The sequence below is a fragment of the Echeneis naucrates genome, chromosome 13, assembly GCF_900963305.1.
Source record: "Echeneis naucrates chromosome 13, fEcheNa1.1, whole genome shotgun sequence".
Classification (NCBI taxonomy): Eukaryota; Metazoa; Chordata; class Actinopteri; order Carangiformes; family Echeneidae; genus Echeneis; species Echeneis naucrates.
Window position 1 is genome coordinate 20,362,403 of NC_042523.1, and position 21,729 is coordinate 20,384,131.

General features: G+C 42.5%; 1 protein-coding gene across 1 annotated transcript in view; it reads right to left on the reverse strand.

Moving 5' to 3' along the window:
• lsamp (limbic system associated membrane protein) overlaps positions 1–21,729 on the reverse strand; it is a 170,721-nt gene that overhangs the window by 18,509 nt on the left and 130,483 nt on the right. Inside the window, exon 4 of the mRNA XM_029517246.1 lies at positions 14,934–15,059. Coding sequence (XP_029373106.1) covers positions 14,934–15,059 — 126 coding nt within the window. The remainder of the gene's footprint in view (positions 1–14,933; positions 15,060–21,729) is intronic.

Below are 21,729 nucleotides of genomic sequence, written 5' to 3' on the forward strand. Positions count from 1 at the left end.
GAAGCATATTTGCTGAGATATTTCAGCAAATGTCATCCCAAAAGCCAAACTTACAAACACCAATTTACCTCCAATATATATTATCCTGCTGCGTATAACTTGTATCTCATGACATTCAAAAGTAGTTGGCTGTCATAGATGAGCTTGATGTATATGAATGACAAATTAATTTATGATATTAAAAAACAAAACAGCTGGCTAAGTCTGAAAATTGCTTTCCCAAATGCCTGTTTAAACCTGATAACTGCTGAGCTGGAGGCTAATGGACCAATCTTTTTTTTTTTTCCTTTTGAAAAGTATAAACCGCCCCCCTCAAAATAAATAAATAAATAAATAAATAAATAAAATAAAAAAAACATCTCTGGTTTTAGTTCATTAAAAATACAGCCATTTCTCCTCATTTTTGATGTTTTGACATCTCTTACCATTTACATTAATTAGCTTTAACCGGGTAACTTCATCAACAACTGTCAGTGTAGCTGATTAAATTATCAGTTGCCAACTTTCGGTTATTAGAGGTATTTTACTGCTTAAAGTGAATAATCCCTTCAGCTAGTAGAGATATAAAATAAGCACACATTTTTGACTCTGAAGCTGTTTATTAAGGAGGCGCTTCTGAGACTGGTATCGACGCAATGCAGAGTGCAGAACACGCACACATGCACACACACACACGCTGCTTCTTCCACCTGTGAATCTGTTAGAGGAGGTCACAGTTTGAAACTCTGTGTTTGCCGCATGTCTTGCATATCGCTGGTGCTCCAAGAGCATATGTGGGAGGGAAGGGGCAAAACACATCTCTGAGAGAACGGCATTAATATAGAATGGAAGCTCGCCGGTGCAGCTGTTGGGCTGACAGATAAAGCATCAAAAATATAAACTGATGTTCATCATTTGTCCTAAAATATGAATGTTCCTCTGCGCCTTTCATCACTCGGATGCCGCTATAACTTTGCAATGCACATGGAGGTGTCATAATTTGTTCTAATTTTGCCGGAGTAATAATTCCTCAAGAGGTGTCCCATTTTTGGAGGCTGCGGGTCTAATTTTAGAATGAAACTATTCCATGATTACTGGCGAGAACTATACACCCATTCTGCTAAGGTCTTAAATGAAATTACCTTCACTGAGATGCTTGGAAAGCACCTCTTTTTGGAAAGCATTCTAAAGCATCTAGGAAGTGCTGAAAAGTAAAACCTCTAATGTGTGAATTTCAGAGACTGTGGGAACGTGGGGGGGGTAAAAAAAAAGCCCATCTCCAAAAAGGCTGCTGTAAATGGAAACCAAGAAATAATTGGGAGTTACAGGAAACTTATGCAGATAATTTGGTTAGAGTAAGTTGCATTACAGTTACCTACAGCTGAGAAGCGATGGCCTAACTCATGCACTTTGTCTTCCCAGCCATTACCATCTGAAAGCTCCAGAAACTTGGCAGAAAACGAGATGAAAAAGTTAAAAGGTGACTGCCAAAAGTAGAAAAGACATTAAATGAGTTTAAATTAAAATGGGCTCTTTAGCTATGCCGTTCACTCCTTTTTGAACTGCGAGCTAAAATAGTTTTTCTGCCACACGCGAGTTTGCCGTGCAGCCTTGTGCTAGCCGCCCTGAAAAGACAATACATTTAATTGGTGTCTGTTTCCACACATTATTCTGTTGAAAGCCTCGCAGCCTTTGGGAGATGCAGCAGCATTTTGAAGTGAGTTTGGGAAGAGTTGAGGGGCCGGGCACACTTCAACAACAAATGCCTGCTGGATATTGATTTGCATCGCCCTCCCGATTTTTAAGTTCATGCAGACAAAGAGCAAACTAAATTTCCCATGTCAATTAAAGGACTCTGTAGGTGCGATGATGTCATAGTGATGTCGTTGAGAGGGAGGGAGAAACTGGTGGCAGAGGGGTGGAGGTTCTGTGAATCACAAACCAGCAATTTCAGCTGGCAACTGGATGGCGCACATTTGCATCTCCTCATGCATCATTCATCAGCATCGCTTTACCTCAGCGTGAAACATTACATTTATTTTCCAAATGCTAATTTATGTTAAGCAGCAGATTTGAGAAACTTCAGAGTCGAGAAGCATAAAAGACCCTGCAACATTTATTTCCCTTTTGTCTGAAAGCATGTTCGCCCGTGTCCGTGTGCGCACACGTCCCTGCTGCTCGGACCTTTGACTCCGCTTATGTGTGCCCTTTTTTCGGACGTGTGCATTTGTGTTTGGACAGTTGGTCCTGGCTTTATCTAACGCAGCCACATGGTAGCTATCTTTCTGTCGGGCGGCAGCAGTATTTCAATGATGGGTCATCCAGAAACACACTCCTCTTGGTGGGGAAAAAAACAAAATGACTGCGCTTTTAAATGAAAAATATCCTTTCTGCATATTACACCATTCATTTTACGCCTATTTATTCTCAGGTAAACTTTCAGAAGAATCATTTGCAACCGGGGAAGTTTTATATCTTTGGATGAGAAAGCTCAAGAAATATCCTTGTGTGACACTTCGTGTTAATGTACTTTCTTTCACTGCCTGAAATCTAATATCCTATTATGCTTGGCAGCATTACTGTAGGTCTGAGGAGAAATCCAACATCTTTTCAGCATTCTAAGGACAAAAGGAGAAGTTCCACTTCTATTCACAAGCCATTTACTACCACTGCTGCTGGCGGTGCAGAAATAACACAGGTGTTGGAGCCAAAAACAAGACGGCTGTTTATTTGCCGCTTCTTGAGCTGAAGAAATTACACGCACAGCGGAGCAGTGCAGCAGCCTGTTCTTCAGAATGATGTCATCCCTCACGCTATCTCATTCCCCCACTTCTTCTTCTTCTACTACTACTACTCTCCGCCAGTTTTTTTTTTTTTTTTTTAAGAATGGCCACGAATTGTATGGCACTGTTGGTTGTTTGTCCTATTCACATCAGAAACCTTAAAGGGAGATTAATTGTTGATAGGGCAGAATAGAGTTTAATGATTGAAATCCCATGAAGGGGAGTTGGGTCGTCTGCTCCTTCTTCCCTTTGGCTGATAAATGGATCCAGCGTATTGTTATGGGAGGCCATGTTATTATTGTCTGGACAGATTCTATGGACTTGTGTTTTCCATGAGAGAAAAGGCGTTGTGTTAAGCAAGGATAGCAAGGTCAGACACAGTATCACTTACTCTTCTATCATTATTTTTATCTGCCCTCTCTCCTTTTCTGTCTCTGTCAGACACGCACCCCAACATCCATTTATGTATGCCAAGACACGTGGAGGAACGATAGCATCATTCATGCATCCTTCACTTCTTTACACTACGCACACTTCCTCATGTCACAGCCTGGCGCTAACAGTGCGATAACTGTACCGCTCCATCTCCGGATCTAAGGCCCGAGTCCTGGTGAATGTCATCAGATGGTACATATAAATATAGATGTACAAAGACGCGTGTGCGTGTGTATGTGTGATTAAACAGATGCAGTGCCTGCAAACCAAAGATCTAACCTCGTCACGTGACCGTTTCTGTAGCTACTTAATGCAAGTGCTGCAGAACTGCCTGTAAATCATTTTCCCCCGAGGTGGAGACGTCTGAAGAGCTGCACTTAGTGAGGCCATGAGCTCGCAGCTGGATAGTAAGTAAACACCCCCAAACTGTGCAACTGCCTGCTTGTTCAAAGACCAAAGATGAACTAAAAGTAGTAAAATTTGGGTGAACAATAACGATTCTAATATTATTATAATATTTTATAGAACTTGGTGCTTCTTCGTTCAACTATTGTGACAAATTATAAACTAGTTACTCTACAGACAAGTAAAGTGACATTTTCTGAGTGTTTCTGGACCCTTTGACGGGCCTTATTTCTACTGGAAAGACAACATGGGAGTCTCCGGGTCATGTGGAGACAGTTTTGAAGTGGTGACTTGAGGAATTGCAGCTTTGATGACTTCATGTTGCTTTCCTTTTTGAGCTGATTATGTTATTGTATAGTTGAGAGTTATTCATCATTCCTTACTTCTATTCAAGCACTAGTATGACAGAACACCTGTTTAAGTGTCTCCGTTCTCTTCCCCTGCTTTCTACTACTTCCTGCCCCATGTGCATCGATTCAAAACAAAAAACTAAACAAAAACAAAAAACAAACAACCCAAAAAACCCATCAAGTCATGACTTCACTTTTCCTCAGGTCAACACTTCCCTGAGGGCCTTTGTGACTTGGGGGGCTGTTGAGAAAGTGCTTATGGAACAGAAATGGGAGGGGAAGGAAAATGCTGAGTTTCTTTGCAGCTGTGACTGTAAACAAGCGTGAGCGCCGGTGTTCAGCCAGCCCAGCGGTGACTACACCTAATGAGGCTGGGGGTAGACACGGGGGCAAGCTGTGCAGCGTTTCACCGATGACTGATTTCAGACCAGCCGCTGATGGCGCTGATTGTAAACAAACACCTGAACAGTGACAGTCAGCAGATCTGAGACCCGCTGGGAGACAGCTGGCACGCATCCATCTACAGCTGGAGACACGGAGCGGGCGGTCTGACCTGGGTTGCTCTGACAAGGACCCGGCACCAACCTACACTTCACTCCACCAGTCTGCAGGCTTGTCAGCTACTCTCTGTCACTGGGAGCCTGGAACACAATGCCATGTGTGTATATGTGTGCGTCTCCAGCCTAATCTGCTCACCCACTCCTACTACGTGGGAGTTACACCACTGAGGCACATATGTGTCTCCACTCATGCCTGCTCCACTCCCTCCTGAGAACCAGAGATATGGGCGTCTCTCTGTGTGTGTGTGTGTGTGCGTGCGTTGCGCTGCACTCTCAAGCTTCATGTCTCTCCCCAGACACTGAGATGAGGTGCGGAGAGGACGATTGAAGTGACTGTCATACTCCGCCGGTGGAAGAGATGGAAGGATGATGGCAAAAGGAGGAGACAGTCGGGGGTGAAAACGAGGGAGAATAAGAGAGAACGACAGCAGAGGATGGATAGACGGGGGGGGCGGGGGCCTCTAGGTGACAGTGCTGGGGAGGCTTTCCTGAGCCTATGCTTGGAGAATGGCCGACGCTGCTGAGGCCGGCGTGGGAGGAATGTCAAGGGCACTCACCATCAAACCTCTAAAACACTGCCCTGCCAAGCACTGTTATAAAAGGGTTATGGCTTCAATATTCAGGAGCGTGGGCCACGTTCCAAATCAATTCATTTGGACAGATGTCTCTGTTGCAATGAAACTGTTGTGGTAGATTCATAGCTTACCATTTACAGTCACCTGACGCTATTATCCGGAGCACTTTAAGGGTTCAGCGTGCCGCTCAAGGACGCTGAGACGGTAAACACGGGGGCTGATGGACAGCTAATGGACGCTGAGGAACTTGATACTTTGGTAACAGGACACTCCTCTCAGCCGTTCGTGTAAATACGGTTTCTCTGTGACTCGAATTGAAATCGTCGGCGTCGCTCCTCGGAGGTCCACTGATGTCCAGATGTGCGTGTGTGCGTCTCTGCTCGAGTGGAGCCGAGCTTCACAGCGGTTGTCCTCCCTGAAGCGCTGAATGACTGACAAAGTCTATTATACCGCAGAGGTGAGAGGATCTCAAATGCATAATTGAACATTAATTAACCACTGGAGTTACTATAACTAATGATAAGAATGATTGCACATCTAATGAAACTGGCCGCTTGCATACTAAAACACTGCTCTGCTGTCTCCATCTCCTGTCTGTCAGCCTTTTCTCTTTTTTTCCCTAATTCCCTGTAGTTAACGGCTTCCACCGCTTTCCAGCTCCTCCATGTGGGATGGAATACCGGAAGCAGCCTGAGGCCATGTATTTTTCACACTTGTCTGACTTCTATTTTGGTGGTCTGAGAGACGTGCAGTTAAGAGTTTCTTGCTTGACCAGCGGCTCCATTTCCCCCCTCATCGAGCTTGACGGGGTGCTTCCTTTCTCCCGGCTTCCCGCCGCACACGACCTCGGCTCTCGGGGGCCGTTAGCAAAATATTCTGGGGGCAGTTAAAACAGAAGAGGAGGGGGCTCAAGCTGGGAATCAGTCAGCTAAAGAGATCAACATGCTCGCAGGGCGTGTAGAATGTGTTGGATTCGCTCTCTCTGTTGTAGATATACATGCTGTTCTGTACTCCTCAGCCTCCTCATTTATACCACCCCCCCAATTCCACTCAATGTCCCTTCACCTCTGCTCTCCACCCTGTCCCTACATGCTCTATTGATCATCCGCCTACCAAGACAGAGCAACGAGCAATTCGGTCAATATTCACAGCAGTGCATGTGCAGAGGCTGAACAAAAAGCATAGGATAAAAAAAATACAAGAGCTGCAAGACAGCGCACAGCCCACGCTGTCTCACACAGGTAGACTAGATGTCACACTGATTCTGTTGACAACCTTGTCCAGTATATCTGACTCTGATCTTCAAAGTCTCCCTCGTTGGCTTCAGTGATCGTGGTCAAAGGAAGCTATTTAATGAGACACCCATGCAATGAAACACATGGCAGATGTGTGTTTTGTTTGTCCTGCGGTTTCTCAGCCGGTCGTTACGACAAGCTGAATGGAGATGATGCCATTTGATGTTTTCCCACTCTTTCCCGTTTTCCCAATTTATGCCATGCGCCATGATGAAAGTATGAAACGATGGCTGCACTTGTCCTCCTGACGAATTGCTGTGACGAAGGGAATCCAGTTAAAAGCCCTTAATGCTTATCGACTCATCAAAAAAAAAAAAAAAAAAAAAGCCCTTAGCAGAGACAAGAAGATGAGTCGGAGGACTTTTAAGCATTGATTTAAACTGCAAAAAGCATGAAGTAATGGCAAAATATGCTAGTTCCTGGGCGTCACCATCCAGGAGCGCCAAGGCCCAGCAGGAACTGTATTTTCTCAGACTCCTCCAGAAACAACAAGTGTCTGTGAAGCCTCTGGTAACCTTTTATCGCAGCGCCGTGGAGAACACCCTGACGCACTGTATCAGCGTTCGGTTTGCCAGCGGCACGGCTGCAGACAGAAAAGCACTTCAGAGAGTCATCACCGCCACTCAGAAGATCATTAGCTGACCTCTCCCCTCACCGGAGGAACTGTACAGTTCCCGCTGCTTCAAAAAAGCTGATATACTGAAGGACTCAATTCATCCTGGTCACCCTGTGTTTGAGCTGCTGCCATCGGGCAGGAGATACAGGTCTCTTAAATCAAGGACAAATTGACTTAAAAGGGGCCATTGCTGCCTTAAAAGCTGCTTAAAAAATATATGCAATATGTGAAACTACTAAATGCTGCTAATGGAGCTGTGAAATGGGTACAAGAGGGTTGTTTGGGCATATGTGTGTGGGTGTGAGTATTTATTTATTTATTAATTTGAACTATTTACAATTTATTCTTTCGGCACCAAGGGATTGGAACCAATTTGGTTGTACTCATGCAATGACAATAAAGTTTCGCTAAAGTTCTCAGAAGTTCACGATCTTAAAGGCAAAAAAAAAAAAAAAAAGGCATCAATTTCGGTTAAAATCACAGTTCATCAAATCAATTTTACAATTTCCGCTTTTTTCTGGTCCTAAAACTAATAAAAATGTACTGTTTTCGTATCATTTGGTCAGATGTGAGTGGCCAAACAACCCACCATCTGCCATTCTGGAGATAATCCAAGTTTCTGGCTAATAATTTGCATTCACATCAATGTCCAAGCTGTATTTGCCATTGGGAATGAGATCTCCCATCATTTTTCATTATTCTAAAAGCTCTAGTATCCAATTTGGCACACGAGGGAAATGCCGGAAAACAAACAGATTTGGAACACCTCAGATCAGCCAAAGGCCGTTGTTAATGGATGTGGCATTACAGTATCAGCGGACACCTTTTTATTGTTCACATGGCCAACTCCATTTTCATAAAGCTGCTTTAATCCTGTGAACTCTCACAAGACATTAAGATGCGAATTGTTCCCTTTTCTGTCATCCACCCCTGCATTATGTGCATGCGACCTGAAACCCCAAACAAGTCAGAGGAGCACAGAAAAAAATAAATAAAAAAGAACCCCAAATATAGCCAAACTCGTGCTGTGAAATGTTAAAATACGGTCATGTTAGACAACTAAAATGTATACGCAGACATTTTCAGGTCAGTATTATTATTGCTACACATCCAACTTTAGCATGAACAGCTCTAACTGGTTTAGAAGAAACAAATTCAGCATGACATTTCATTTCTTTAGCTGGAGAGAGCTGCCTCCGTAAGAAGGAGGGCAACAGGAATGTTAACTTCTGACTCTTCTGTTGAAGTTATCACGCTAACCCCGACCTGCCTCGCAACTTTACGACAGCGAGCTGATGTAGCCTCGAGTGTAACGCGCGCCGGAGGCTGTGTTGTAACTTCTTGCCTCGTGAATGTGCCTAATAAATGACAATCACCATTATGCAGTCAAAGCGAGAAAACACGTTTGGCAGCAGAGGAAAGTTACAAATAACCAAATGAACATCGAGGGAACTGAAACAGAGATTCGACACTTTAAACACATGCAAAAAGGCTGATCTTGTCTCAAACAACTTTCTCCAACACTCCAACTAATGATAATGGCCGCGTAATATATTCTACACTAAGTAGAGGAAGAGTTAGAGAGGAGTTACAGTTTCCGTTCAGGCCATTATGTGTGACTGCGGTTATTGTACTTACTTTTCTTATACATTGCAAGCCAAATAAAATACTTAAAGGTGAACTGCTGCATGTAGCACTTTAATAAGCACCTTGTTTGCTTGTGTGTGGTCCACTAAAGTCCACATCCTTACTCATAATGAAATAAACCCTGCATCATTGTCATCCTAGATCATGCTCAAAGGTTGTAATATTTACCAGGCCTTAGTATTTCTCATTTTCATGTCATGGCTCTCTGCGGTCTCAATGGAAGCAGGTAAAACAAAAAAACAAAAAAACAAAAAGACATTTCCTTTAACCAGCTCTGAGGATGCATTCTGAGACCTTGGAAAAAATTCATTCAATTGAGTCCCACAATCCCTTAATTACATTTGTAGTGTTGTTATGTGCAAGCAATAAGCCATCTGACTTTGCATCTCAACGACAAACACAAACAGTATCCTTGATGGAGTCGCATTATGCACACATATGTACACGTTTTTAGCACTGAAAACGCTCATTATCTATCCATTTAAGTCATTAAGTGTTCAGTGGGAATTAGATTAGCAACATAATTACCAAGTGACGATAACAGGAAATAAGATTGTATAGCGCTGATGCACAACACCTCGGGGACACCTTGAGACACTTCAAACTATTAGCAATTAAGCAACTCACAAACGAAGCCTTTGGATGGGATACTTGTTTCGATGCTTGGCTGGAAATGCTCAGCCCTTCGCGTGAAGGTGTCAATTGTTGAATTGCATGGGATCATTTAATTTTGGTATCGCAAAGTCTCCAGGAAAAAAACAAAAACAAAACAAAACAAAAAACTCAACAGAGAAAAGTTTTAAAACAGAAAGCTGACACATTCCCATCTGCGGTTTGATTAAATGCAAAATGGTTTCTTCCACTGGAGAATGAAGAATGATAGTTGAAAAAATATGTGCAAACTGCTGCATTACCTGGTGGGTTTAAGCTACGTAGCATGCTGTGTGTTTGACTAACTGGCTGACCTGTACTGTGCTATGTGTTAATGGTGAAATAAACTGTGGGCCTGCTACCACTCTGAGCTACAGCGTTATAATTAATGACTCATATCACTGTTGATTTTCTCCATCAACTGAACATTTGACTTGTCTCATCTGACTGTCAGTCCAATTTTTCCGATTTTTGTTTTCTTTTTCGTCAAGAACAACTCTTTAGCCTCCTTTACTTTTAAGTTAATACTCACAGATGCAGAAGGGAGATGGGCACTTAGGAAGAAAGCGTTTATTTTTGTCGAGAGTGGAGTTCTTCACAAGACCAGGAAAACTTTAGATGAACCGATGCAACATTAAAAGGTGGGATGTTATGACCCAGATCGCAGCAAGAACAACAATAGGATGTGGGGGAAATTGAAATTTAGTTTTTTTTTTTTTTTTTTTTTTGGTATGTGTTTGGCAGTTAGTATATACTGGAGGAAACTGTTCTCATCTCACAGCTGCTGCCGCTCATCCTTGTGAGATAAAGCTCGTTTCCATTGGGGCTTTTTTGAAATACGAAAAAGTGTCAACACGTCTTTATTCTTCAAACAGTAAGGCACAGTTTGTTCATTTGTCAAGGGCATGCAAATCGGTTTTTCTTTAAATACTTTCTCATTTAACACAAACTGTGCAGTTCTAAAGAATAGAATTCCAGTTGAAAAGGAAAGCCAATGAAAAACTGTGTGTCATCTGTCTGTCAGAACAATACGTCTGGGCGATTGTTGTTAATCTGAAGGATGGTTCGCCTCGTGTGGTTTGGAAACGATAACACTAGTGCCCTTCTTTCAAAAGAAGTTTTCTGCATGAATGTATTTGTGATGTGCGACTCAAACAGAGTAACCCAATGATATGGTGGAAAGTTTAAATTTTGTTTCAGGGTCCAAGTCCGATTTAAATGGAGGATAGATTATGCAGTCAGGGTGACGTAATTTATATTTGAGCGAATTATATGGTCACTGGAGGGCTTCATTGGGATATGAAACAGGAAATGTGGCTGAATGTTCATCTCATGTGCGTTTGATTTTCAAACATTCTTGCGCAGTAACATGTGCACAAGTCAACTGTATGAATATGAATGGACGTGCATGAAAGAATAAACGTCAGCCGGATTTTTGATCGAGTGACTCGAGTCACAGTAGTCACAAACTGACATCTGCATTTATTTCAGACTTGGCTTGAATTTGTTAATGAAGACTGACAGACAGTAAAACATTCACAACCTGGTTTGGCATTAGGTTGGTTCCTAATTCAGTCTTTGGTACCTTGCTTTGTCTGAACAAACCAGCAGTTTCGCTTTAGTTTAATTAGCTGCTCCTAAACGTGTGAATGCTTCGTAACTTTGTTTTGCAAATGGCACCTTGATGGTAATTTCAGCCACTTCATGTTTTGTGGTGGGCAAAGTACACAGCTCTAGCACTTGAGTCAAAGTACAGGTCCTCCTGGACAAATGTGACTCCAATAATAGTGCAAGTAGCTACGTGAAACTAGGACTTCAGCAAAGGTGCAGGAGTACTTGCTTTTTTAACACTTAAGTAGTCAAAGTAATTTTCATCGCAGCGCAGGGTGTCCAGAAACAGTCAGTTCGAAGAATCCGACTAGAATAATGCAGTGAATGAATTGAAATATTGAATAAGAAACAAATCTTATAGAAACAAACTTAAACTGACAAAAGGACTGACACCGTGTTCAAAATTGAATGGTTAAATAAAATAAGTATAAAACTCTGTGAACTGAGCTTAAAGCCAAAGGCAGACTGTTTAATTTGGGGGAGCTGTTAAAAAAGTGTAATTTCTCCTCTGCCTTTCTCTCCTCGCTCTCTCTCCTCTCCTCCTTCTGGTCTACTGCTCAAACTGGATGTTCTTGTTAGGCTTAGCAGAAGTTGGTTTTCCCAAGTTTTGTGAAGCAATTCTTTCCCGTCTTGGGATGAAACTGCACCCAGCTGCACTAAAAAGCCTTTTACAGGCAGCAGAGGCAGACAGGGCTGTGTTCAGCCTGAGAGAGAGGCTGGACACGGCCGGGAAGGAAGCCAACATGTCAAAACCAAATTTAGCAAATAACAAATTTAAAAGGATAAGAGTCGTTCTTCAGGCCCATGAGTTCAAACATGGAGTTCAGGAGCAGCTCCGGCGCAGCCGTGGCTTGGACTGCGCAGTTTGCAGCCAATCGTGTCTCCTCTCCTGCTTGAATGTTACCTGCGAGCTCACATCCCAAACTGAGTGGTGCATGCGGTACGGACGGCTATGTGCATGAATGGAGTTTATGGAATTGCAAATGTGAATACGAGTACAAAGTTTCCAAAAAAAAAATCACTCAATTAAATTACAGATCCTCAAAAACTGTTCACAACGTTTTTGTTTTTTTCCTTTTGTCGGTGAGTGGCACGTATATTTAAAAAAATTACTATTGTGGTTTGAATAAATCACAAAGGCTTTTATACCCCTAAGTAACTTAAAAAAAAAACAACCACTTAATTTGCCATATTGTTAGAGAGTGACTCTTAAACACTTCAGTCTTGACTCAGACTCCCAATTCGCTTCTCATGAACATCTGCGGCGGCGGAAAATTGTTGAGAGTCTGACAATAGCAGAGTGGAGTGGCATTTCCACCAAAACAGGTGAAGGCGTGAAGCAATGAGACTGCAGGCTGCCAGACATCATTATCTCTCTCAGCAGTCCCCAACATGCTCTCAAACTGGGTCGGACTTATGGATTCTGGGACGGCCGCGAAGACTCCCGCAAGCAGCAACAAAGAGAAACAACAGCAGCGGTGTTTAAATATGGTGTGGGACCGCCATCTCAGGAGCCACATGTGCCCAGGATCCAATCCCACTGTGACGCTGACAGGATTTCCCTTCTATCTCGCCGTTGCCGTGCTTCTTCTCATAAAAAAACGAAGATGGTCTGCCCACTACATCCTCCACAAAACACTGAAAACGCGAGGGATGAAAAGGAAAGCTGTAATATGAAAGAAACTGTGCAGGACTTGCAGAGGCGTCGTCCCTGAGCAAAGTCTGCTGCAGCCTGAAAAAATCTACAGTTGGATATTGCCCTTTTATTCTTTTGAACAAAACCGGCTAAACTTACTAAGAGGCTTTACCTACTACAACTTTATGAGCCACCTGAACCTCGAGGGCTCCTCTTCAGTTTTGCAGGAGGAAAACGAAGCGCACCCATTCATTACCACACATCTGCAAAGCAGCCAGTTAGATCCGTAAGGCCCACCGGATTGAGCTGAACAAATCACTCTTCTTCTAATGAAGGAAGACAAAAGGAGGTATATACACTTTTGCTCAGCTCCCAGGAGCAGGGAACAGATGTATCTGGTGAAACGCCGCTGACAAAATGATGTGGTAATTCATACAGACACACTAACAGAGCGGCTTTCAATCAGCGCGCGGCTGCTATCAAACCGGGATGTTGTCAACTCCAGCATTTCCATTTATCACAGCACAAGCCTATCAGCGGGTTGGGGACATTTATCTTTTTTTTTTTTTTCGAAAATTGAATGAAATCTCAAAGGAACACGATCACTTCTATATGGGAAATGTGTATATGTAGAGATAAATGCAGAGTACCAGCACAGCACGCTGTGATGGATCACACAAACATCAGCGTCGCTCTCATTAGTGCGCAAAGCTACTGTCTGTGAAAATCTCTCAAAAGTTCAGTAACTATTTCCCCCCCTCTGTGTGTGTGTGTGTCTCTCTCTCTCTCTCCATCTCAACCCAACCGGTCGAGGCAGATGTCCCGGGTCTGCCCGAGGTTTCTGCTGAAGTTTTTCCTTGCCACTGTCGCCAAGTGCTTGCTCATGGGGGGATCTGTTGGGTCTCTTTAAATAATTTTATTTAGAGTTTGGTCTAGACCTGCTCTATATTTAAAGTGCCTTGATGTAACTTTGTTATGATTTGTTGCTATATAAATAAATCTTATTTGATTTGATTTAATCATACCGCTGCTAGAAGCTACTGTCTGTATCTGCACTCAGATTTTCCCGGTGGGCAGGTGTTAGACATTTGTTGAAAAGTCACATATTTGATAAATGGAATCTGGTTCAAATCCAGACAAAAATATAGTCGCATTTAGGAAGTGAGAGCCAATACTGAAAAAATATAATGTGAGGCTCAAAGCAAGACGCCCGCAGCAATGATTGATGGTGAAAATTAGCACTTTTCGTATTGGAAGACTGAGAAATATTCAATCTGTCTTGGCGACACACCAGAAAGGACTTTTAATGAAGCAGCCGGTCGTTGTCATTAAAAGGAAAATGAACCACGCTGAGGTAAAGACCAGGAAACTAAACCATCTAAGAATGACACATCCAGCTACTGCAGGAGAATTTAAAAATCACTCGGACCACAAGCGCATGCAGGAGGCCAGCACAATGGTACCCCTGTGCGTTTAAGGACTGCTTAAGCTTTGATTTCCACCGCCATTTACACAGTGAATATACCTCACATCCAAAATCTGAATGAGTTTATGTGTAAAATAATGTCAATGGATCAAACAGGGGTCAAATCTGAATGTAGTTATAATTCAAGACTTTCCTTATGGATACTGGAGACTGGGAGGTCTAGATACGGACACATTAAAAGGTCTGGCCTGTCTAAGATAACAAATTAGGTCGTAATTAAAATGTGAGATGGTCCAGAAGAAAATGTGTTATTTTAAATGTGAAAATAAGAACCTATGTAGATGGCTATTGAGAAAAATTTGAAAAGTACTCTCGGCCATTTGTAGGAACCTTTGAGACAGTCCCCATCAGTTTTCCCATCGACTATTAGAGGCCGGCTTCAGTATGAGATGACGAGATTCGAATATCATCAATGAAGCTTTATCCCACGCTGCCTGCCGAATGTGGTGAGAACTGATGAAAAGTTTTTAAGGATAAATGTTTGGGGATTTCTAAAAATGTAATTTACTGTAAGCCTTCCGACACCCCTGTGTTTCAGCCGTCAGTCTATTGGTTTACATTTAAATCTGGGCTGTGTCTGAGTCGCTGCACTGCAGGACGAGCTGTATCTGATATGAGCCTTATTTCTAGTGTGCGTGTGGAAAAAGACGACAGAAAAACAATATAACAAAACATTTGAATACCAATTGTGTGCGTTTCGAGGATATTAGTTTTTCATATCTCTATAATGAACTCATATTAGTTTACATCCGAAACTTTTACATAACGTGAGCCAAAGCTGAGGATCTTGGAGAGATTTAGCTTTTTAGGTCTGCATAAAAAAAACAACAAAAATCTGGCACAACGCTGGCCTGGCATCATGAGTGACACACAAGATAATGAGTACTGATTGGATGATTCTTACCTGAGGGGTTGAGAAGCCGCCAGGTGATGGTTGGGTCCGGCCTGCCGCTGGCCAAACAACTGAGTGTCACATTGCTGCCCTCATTCACAGTGATGTCTTCGGACACCTTGTAGATGTTGGCTGGAACTGGGGGCACATTGGGAAAGACAGTGTGGTTAATTCGATTAGATTAAGAAAGAAGAAGAGGAGGAAGAAGAAGAAGAAGAAGAAGGCAGAGAACATGAAAAACAAAGTGTGCCCCATCTTACCCATCATCTGAACCTCCGGAAATGAACTTTAAATACAGATTATGTTTCGTTTTTCAATAAAACACAATTTCACTCAAAAAACCTTTTTGAGATTCCGACCCATGCCAGTTGCTGTAGCCATCAGATTCGTTACTCTACCTGTATAGAAACTACTGAAATGATTTAATGCAGGTTAAAAGGAAACAAAAGCTGACCTTGATTCTCTCAGTTGAAAGGAAGACTTGAGAAAAGCTTAGAGGTAGTTACAGTAAACTGCCTCAACCCTGGATCCAAATAAGCAATTTAATCTCCTGCCCCGGGACCTGAGCTTGTGAAAACAGATTGCCTCTCGTCATACGGGGACCCAGCAGAAACTTGGCACGGATTCTGAATTCAGACATACACTTTCAGAAAAGTAGGCGTTAAATACACAACTCCAATTTCTTAAAGGTGAAATGAAGATTCTCCGTATGCATGCGATGTTTGTGACACCGATGCTCAAAGCAACGCGGCGCTATTTCATCTCGACGGTGCGTTTATTGATCATCCTGCCTGGCGATCACCCCGTCTGTACCTCACTCCTACTGCTCCCGCTCCCACACAAACGAAAACACAAAGCTACAGAGAGCAGGAGAGGAACCTTTCTCCTTTCCTCTACTGCAACATAAGCAGGAAAAACAAAAACAAAAAGCTCAGATAAATTAAGAAGGCACAGTCTGCTTTGAAGTGAGTCAGCAGTTAAGATGCAATCAATCATGAAGGATAGAGAGGGCATCATCATTGTTTTCATGCTGCGGGTGAAGTGGCTGGTATTCGTGTATGCCGATATGCAGAAATGCAAATAATGATCAATGAGTTTGGGGTATGATAAATGGGGGAACGTTCACAATGCGGGCGAAGCCACGAGTGTTACTGCTTCTTTTATGTGGATGTGCTGTTTTAATTTCAGCTACATGTGCACGCGGCCATGTCAGGTCTGTCGTCTTCTGTGTCACATGCCGACATCTTCAGTTAACCCTGTAATGAAATGCTTCGTTCTGCTATTCATTCATTCAACTTCTGGAGCTTATCAGTTTCTGGGTTGCGGGGGTGCGGGGTCACCCCGGAAAGGTCACCAGTCCGTCACAGGGGCCAACACACAGAGACAGACGGAGACCAACAACCACTCAGACTTACAGACAATTTAGAGTCACCAATTAACCCAAACGTGATGTCTTTGGACGGTGGGAGGAAACCGGCGCAGGCACGGGGAGAGCATGGAAACTCCACACAGACAGGCTCCAGGCCGGGAGCTGAACCCGTAACCTTCTTGTTGTGGCGCTAACCACTATGCCGCCGTGCTGCCTGTTAGCTCTGCTATTTGCGAGAGAAAAAAAGACCAATCAGACTCGATTATATCCCGGCAAGATTATGCTCTTTTTCAGGGTAATCATACAGTGTTTTCAGGGTGAATACGAAGGTGGTTGACACGTCTGACCCGGTTTTACATGGGAACAGATTGCCACAAGCAGAGAGCCCATATTTACAGATCTGATTTTTTTTTTTTCTTTTCCTCTTTTCCCATACACCACATTTGGTACCCACAGATGGAGAGTTGTTTTTTTTTTTGGGACCCTTTTTGCCAAATTAATACATGAATGATACATCTTTAGTGCAACTTTTGAAATCAAATATTTATTCATTTTCAGATGGCCCATTCATTCTGAAAAACCTTTGACTCACTCCTTCTATTTAATCCAGCTCAACATACAGCTTGAGCAACGCTTGACCTGCCTTCCTCACCTGCTACAAATCAATCCAGAACCCAGAAAGTGTCTCTGAGCATCTGGCTACCAAAAAGCCGAGAGACAGAAATATCAATTGGCTTTTTTTCCCCGTGTTCTTTCACCGCCACCCTGTCATTATTCCAAACGCAACATAAAAGCCATAATGCTTTTAAAACCATCTTTAATAGCTCTCCAGTTCATGGTCTGCCATTTCATATTTTCATCACATTCTGTCTACACACAATCAATTCTTCACAAAATCTAACACCAAGAAAAAATAAACCATCTTCCCAAATAATTAATGATTAGCAAATCAACACCTTTCTTGTACTGAAGTTTTGTGTTTTTTTTTTTTAACCATATTATCTTTTATTTATATGGAACCCACTCCCACACATGTATTTTTACATTTTATTTAGAATGTAAATATTGTATTTGGGATTACATTATGGAGTCCTCACAAATGAGTTATCTGTTTGGACTGTTAAATATACATGTTTGAGGTCAATAACAGTAATAACAGTTTATGCAGCTCACAGGTATGAAACCATCATCAAAGAGGCACCTGAGGCTGTTTCTGGTCATATTTGAAACAAATCGGCGCAGACATCATCATTAGCGTCACTGTCTTGATATGCAACATTCAAAATGGTTGAATATCCATATTTCTGTATCTTTCATTAGTTATCAATTAGTAAACCTTACTTTCAGAGTCTATCTGTATTTGGCTTTAATACAGCTGCCCGTGAACTTCATAGTATTTCTCTATAAAACAAAAATAAATATTCTATTTTCAACCGAAGAAAGGATTAGAGAGACTTTGTACCTACTGTGCGCATGCTGTCAGAGTAACAAAGAGGTCCGTCTTGTTCATCAGCTGGAGTGTGTATTTAAGGGGAAGAAATGTGACAAGTGTCAAATTCTGAATGCGATTGTGTTGGAGTTATGAGCCTTCGGTAATAAACCTTAACTGCCAAGACTACAGTCCCCTTACAATTGCTTCACGTCTGATTAGCCGTCCAAATCATGTGCACATAAAAAGCATTGTTGGGAAGGAAATGATTGAAGCTTATGGGTTACCTGAATTAAAGTGTCAACAGCAGCACAACATGAAAAAACTGTTGTGAAAATAAACACGAGTCGGCCTGATCTGAACAAATGCTGTCATTGTGTCCACAAACAGGCCTCTTAGACCCCCCGCTGCTCCATTAAAGCGACTGGGTAGCCCTGACAGCCTCCTGGTGGGGGTGTTTGTCACACCGGCTGGTTGTGTGGTGGGTTAGACATGATTCCAGTCTTATAAGTACACAAGCTGCTTAAGACTTGACCCCCCCCCCAAAAAAAAAGAAAGAAAGAAAAATCACAGGGTTTCTTATGTTGGCCTCAGTTACTGTATAGCAGATACACAAACATATGGAGAAGCTTAAAATGAACCCATTTCAGAAGGATGATGCATTTGTGAGAACTTCATCATGATGTAGTTAATGTTTTTTTTTTTTTGCTGTGTTGAATCGAAAAAAAGAAAAAAAAAGCTTGGCTCTGTTCTTCCATATCGAAAATATTTCGCAGTTTTTCTTTCAGATTTTTTCTCCAGAAGGGTTATTATTGAAGCTTTGCCTGTATAAAACATCACTACCAGCGGCCCACTTAAACGAACATCTCTCTCTCTCACACACACACACACACACACACACAGATAACATCCCTAAGTAACCCATCTCTCTAATAGCAAGTGGCAACACCGTCACAAACGTGCCAAACAGCATTTTAAATGAAGTCATACAGAGTTATTGCTGTAGTCAAATGACCAAGCCAAAATGAAGATGTGTTTTCCTGATATGGGGAGATGGAATGAGAGGATGCAGAGGCACTCGATTGAGGTGACAAAGAATCCAATTGGCCTTTTTTTTTTTTTTTTTTTTTTACCCTACCTCAAAAACAACCAAAGCAGGACAGGGCGGGGAAGCTGATTGGCTTAGCCAGAAGTGTAACTGAAGAATTAATCCTCTAACGAGTATAAAGATAAAAATGCATCAGGAAGGAAACAACTGCTCTTACTCCGATAACCCTGTCACCTCTGTAAATGGGAGACAACGGAGGAGGAGCGATGGGGAGAGAAGTGGAAAGGAAAGGAAGACGAGATGAGGGGAAAAAAATAAAGTGGCGAGAAGAAAGAAGCGTGAATGGCATTTCAGCTCTATAACGGCCATATAGTGGCTGACGTCCGGCTGTCAGTTGTGAAGAGAGAGGAGGGAGGATAAAGGAGCGCACTGTAATCTTAGTCATAGGTCAGCCTTCAAGGAACAGCGTTGGAAAGGGCAGCTATTTGAAAAGCACTTTACTTCTGCAGGATGGATGAATTCCACAGAGATTGAACGTACTCAATGCATCTGTTAATGTTCCTTATGCCGAAAGACACCGGATTTTACATCACGCTCTGCGCAATGCAGACACATTCACAATAGCGCGCTCTTGCACATGTTCACACATCCACTTACACACCTTGGAGCTTGCATTCATTTCATTTATTCTGCTTTAATTTGATTTTTGTCACCGACTCCTCAAAGTCGAGAACGTAGAATAAATTTCCATGTCATTTCATTTTTCCATGTCTCAAAAAAGAAACAAACAAATAATAATAATAATAATAATAATAAAACAACGCAAATGATAAAGACCTGTCTGAGTAATAAACTGCTATTTGGTTTGGTTTTCACGTACCTCAAAAAAGAGGGCGGGGGGAAAAAAAAACCCCAAAATCTTATAAAATAAAAATACTGACCTTGCTTTAAACTCTAATTTCAGACTTCAAACACTGAAGGAAAGGAGCAGAAAGATGTAGCAAAAGATAAAGAGTGAGATAGAGCGAGAGAGCTGAGTAATTGGGTGGGAATGTTTGTTGGCTTGTGCATTAAATGTGTATGTGAGAGTGAGAGAGGGAGAAAGAGAGAGCCACAGGCTGTTCCTTAGTCCATGTGATTTCTTATTTATGTGGGGAAAAATGGAGCTGGATCACTAAATTTCTATCTGCGCATGATTAAGAACTCATCCTCCTGTATCTCATTACTGGTTATATTTTAATGCACCTATTATTGCAAACGCTGCCAAGATGCTCTAATCAAGATAATGATGTGATGCACAAACAACGCGAGCGCTCCGTATGTGTGTTTATCTGTATTTTCAAAAGAGACATAGGAACCCCGATGCCAGCGTGTGCCATGGCTGCAGAGATTCATTCTTGTGAACTTTCCCGCAGCTGAAAAGCAACTTTGGATGACGGCTGAAACAAGTTTTCTGCAGTCTATGTTGCTGAAGTTTGACGCAGGTGCTGTGTGTTTTTATCCAGGTGTTTTGTTAACAAGGAAATGGTGAAACAAAACAGCCGGGCCTGTCAAAAATGATTCCCATACTGCCAAAACATTGCTGTCCAGCAGCAACATGGGAAGGAAACGAGCGAACAAACATCCAGCCGTGACACAACTGGCCTGACTGGAGACGGAGTGACCATCGGTGTCTGTGCTGACTTATTTTAAGTCGCTTTCTCTGCTGCTCCGGTTTGGCTCATATAAAATGGTCGAATTTTTGTTCATACATGCCGGTGTGAACCCCCGCCGCCAACATTGCTTGAAAGGGGGGGGTGGGCCTGGTGTGGTTTGTTGTGGAATGAATAAAAGCCAAACTGACGAAAAGATTTCTTTGATGTAGCGATCCCCCGGCGGCACTGTATGAGATGCCTCTTCGTCATCCTGTCTCCATATTCGTAAGAAAGCTTATAATTATCTGCCCACGAGCAGGCTGTTCTCACCTGGGTCCGTTTCTTTTTTGCTGTTGTTGTGTGTTCAATTGTCACCAGGATTATGCAAATATCAGGTAGATCGGATAAATTGGTACCTGGGCTGATGGAGAACTTTAGTTTTTACTTTCCTTTGCATTGCAAAATAAGGCAGTTTTCACCACGATATTGTTTCAGTTCTTCGCATTGATTATTAAAAAAAAAAAAGATCTCTATCCAGTTGATAATCTGGTTATATAGGATTGACTGCCTTTGGCAAGGTGCCATTCAACTTCATTCTTCGTGGCCTCCCACACGGGCGCTAATGTTGCGTGGAACGCGGCTTGATTAATGAGTTACCTCTCGGCCTGTATCCCTTGTAAAAAGTCAGTTTTCACATGAAGCAGGTCAGAGCGAAAACAACTCGCCGGCAAATGGAGCAATTAGGAGAGGAAAACGTGGCCGACAAAAAGGTGGAGGTTTTTCTGCCAAATGTCTCTCAGTGAAACAAAGATGTTTAATTTGGCACTTTCAGAAATGCCTTGTGCAGTTTAGCACAAAAGGCACGGCGACGGGGGAGGGTGAACACTGTGTACACACCGGAAAAAAAAAAAAAAATTCTGTCACTCAGAGTACAACAGAGAAATTGCCGGGGACAAATACACCAAACAGATCAGGAAATAAACCCACTGTCATAGGGCTGGTTGATTGTACGGACCTTTAGCAGTTATTTAGGATTTGGTAACACAGCTGCAGCCCATTTCAGAAGATTTATTTCACTCTCACCCTGCACCCCCTTCCCCTCCCTGTTCCCCACCTCTTACATTCACAGGCGGTCTTATTCCTTGATGCATCATAACTATGGCAACCTCCTTGCTCGGTTCTTCTCAGATGCACTCATATTGGGCATGAAATTAGCCTTTGAACAGAAGCAAGGAAGGCAGCGGGTTGTACAGAAAGAAACCCTGCACACCTGGACTCTGTCAGATTGCTTTTTATTCAAGCTAAACTGTTCATTACAATTCAAGGAT